Source organism: Glycine max, chromosome 5, assembly GCF_000004515.6.
Source record: "Glycine max cultivar Williams 82 chromosome 5, Glycine_max_v4.0, whole genome shotgun sequence".
Taxonomy (NCBI): Eukaryota; Viridiplantae; Streptophyta; class Magnoliopsida; order Fabales; family Fabaceae; genus Glycine; species Glycine max.
This window is the reverse complement of record NC_038241.2, coordinates 2,389,785-2,392,410: the sequence shown is the minus strand read 5'-3', so window position 1 is coordinate 2,392,410 and position 2,626 is coordinate 2,389,785. Positions and strand designations below refer to the sequence as shown.

The window sequence follows — 2,626 nt, the reverse complement described above, 5'->3', positions numbered from 1 at the left end:
CGAGATTCATGGCAGAGATTTAGAATCCATCAGAATGATCAAAAAGCAATGTAATTTTAATACTACTATAACACTACCACAACCATTTTTTTTTACATTAGTCTTGTGGTAACACTGTTTTATCCCTTTTACCACACGAGCTAGCTCTGTGGCCCAGAGAGAGAAGGAGAAAAAAAAAACCCAAATGCCTGTTAGGTAGGGAACTTAGCAAAGGTCATGGAATGGAAGCGACTCGTTTTCTTCTCTTTAACATGAAAAAGCATAAAATTACAAAGCAATTAATCAAAAAGGCAGGAGAAGAAAAAAATAAAAAGAAAATAAAACTTCCACAAACAATCAATGATGATAAGATATCGTGTAGTGAAATAACTCAAAGAAGACATTTTTTAGCCAAAAAAAGAAAAGAAAAGAAAAGAAAAGAAGAAGCAGGCGGCCAAATACCCAATTGTTAAATGGTGTCATCTGGCAAACCCTAAAAAAAACTATTCTCCTTCCTTATATTTAATCACACCAAAAAAATAATTTTGGGAATAAATAAAACTGAATTTCGAAGATCAACCAAACCTCACGTGTGCTAAACAGATCCTTCATCATCAATCAAACTACACAACATGTAAGAAGAAGAAGAAGGATTGACGGTGATGATGACATCACATGTCCTCTCTAGGAGTGGTGACTGGAGCTATTATCATGTCGATCATCGGTGCCACTTCCACGATGCGATTGCGAGCCACTCGCCTGAGATTCCGAAACGCCAATAACAGGTCGATAAGGACTAAGCCCCGCAAGCATACTCAAATGCCCTTCATTGATATTATTATTGTGATTATTATGACTGCTTCCACCAACAGCACCAATATTCCCAGAAGACCCTAGTTGCTGACTCGGCAACAACGCCACGGGCGTAGGAAAATTCATGAAATGCAAGCCGCTAGACATGGTGCCTCGATACAAAGCACTGTTGTTAACCGGTGGGAAGGTCCATATGGGATCGCCACTCATGACCTGATTCGAGTTTGAATTGGCCACCATCCATATGTTGGCGGCGTGGCTCGCTGGAATAGCGCCTGCACTTGATTGTAGGAGATAGCTACCCATTTGGTGCTGCTGCGTGCTGGAGGATAGGTCTTGTTCTGTAGTTGCTGGTCTTCTCTTGCGGCTTAGGTTTGTTGTTGTTGTTGTTGTTGTTGTTGTGTCTTCTGTGTTTGTGTCTGAAATGTCTAAGGAAGATGGCACGCCGCCGTCGCTAAGCTCCGGCTTGGCCTGCTGCTGCAGCATGGTGGTGTTGAGGGTGTTGGATTGGAAATTGAGAAGTGTTGATGTGTTGTTGTTGGTATTGTCGGAGGAAAAGGCTATGCCGGGGAAGAAGGTTCTACGTTGATGTTGTTGGAGGGAGAAATTGGGGTTGAAGTAGGAGGATCGGAGCTGGGAGGGGACGGACATGGAGGAGCCGGAACTGCGTAGGGAGATGTTCAGGGAGGTGAAGTTGGCGGGGATGGTGCCGGTGCCGGTGGCGGCGATCACAGCAGGCTCCGCCTGCTGGAGGAGCCACTCGATGGTTTCGCCGTCCGACTTGTGGCCCAGTTCGCGGGTGAGCTGGAAGACGCGGGCGGCGCAGAGGGCCGGCATTCGGATGCGCCGCCCGCGCCCGTCCACCTTCGTGTGCCGGTCCTTGGTCGAGGTGCGCTTCGGCGGAGGCTTTTTGCTGTTAGGAGCCTCCGCCGCAGCCGCCACGGCGAGCTGGTTGGATCGGGTGGAATTGGACGTGCTCGGTTCCGCGGAGATTGCTAGGGAAGGATAAAGGGAGGAGGTGGAGCATGAGGCGGTTTCTTGGTCTTCTTTCTTCTCAAGTAGCTGGAATGGGAAGTTGTTCTGACGGTGGTGATGGTGGTGGAGATCGTCGTCTTCCTCCATGATCGCATGGAGAGGAAGAAAATAAAATTTGGTGGTGGTGTGTGAGTGAGTGAGTTGTGTGTGTGTGTATGTTTGAGTATGTTTGTGTTTTTGTGTGTGAGATAAAGAGAGATCGTTTTTTTTTATGAGACAGGTTGTGAATTGTACTGAGTTTGTAGTTTAATCTGTGTGGTGGGTCTTTCTCGTTTATAAGAGAGGAGGGGATGTGTGTGTAGTTATTTAATTTGTTTTGTGTAAGGGAAGGAATTTGCTTTGAAATTGATGGGGTTTAGGAGAGAAAGAGAGAGGAAGAGAGGAGATAAGGGAGAGGTGGGAGGGCAAGAGCTTTAAGCAACTAAGATAATGAGTGGGAATTATATGGGTGAGCTTTAAAAAGCATGATTTTTTTCAGCAAAAGAAATTGCTTCTTTCTTCCTCTTCTTCTGTTGATGAGCTTTTTAATTATAAGTGGATTTGTATTGTATTGTGTTGATTTTATATTTCTTATATATGGTTTTAAATCAATTAATCATTTTAGTTACATATGATAAGCTATAGGTTGGACTGGAAGTGGAAAAATCAGGGATTTTATATTTTATTTTTATGGTGTGTATAATTTTTTGTGATGGAAGAGAGAGCAGTAAGGAGTTGGCTTTTTATTGTGGTTGGACAGGCTCTTTGGTTCAGACTCCACGTGAGGAGCTCTTTTTATCATTCAATCCATAAAGACAAT

General features: G+C 44.2%; 1 protein-coding gene across 1 annotated transcript; it reads right to left on the bottom strand.

Annotated features, from left to right (window-relative positions):
- Positions 1-340: 340 nt before the first annotated feature.
- Positions 341-2,270, bottom strand: LOC100790785 (transcription factor TCP14). Its single transcript, XM_003525419.5, has one exon. It carries the CDS (start codon positions 1,912-1,914, stop codon positions 664-666), a length of 1,251 nt encoding a protein of 416 aa, XP_003525467.1. The 5' UTR covers positions 1,915-2,270; the 3' UTR covers positions 341-663.
- Positions 2,271-2,626: the final 356 nt, after the last annotated feature.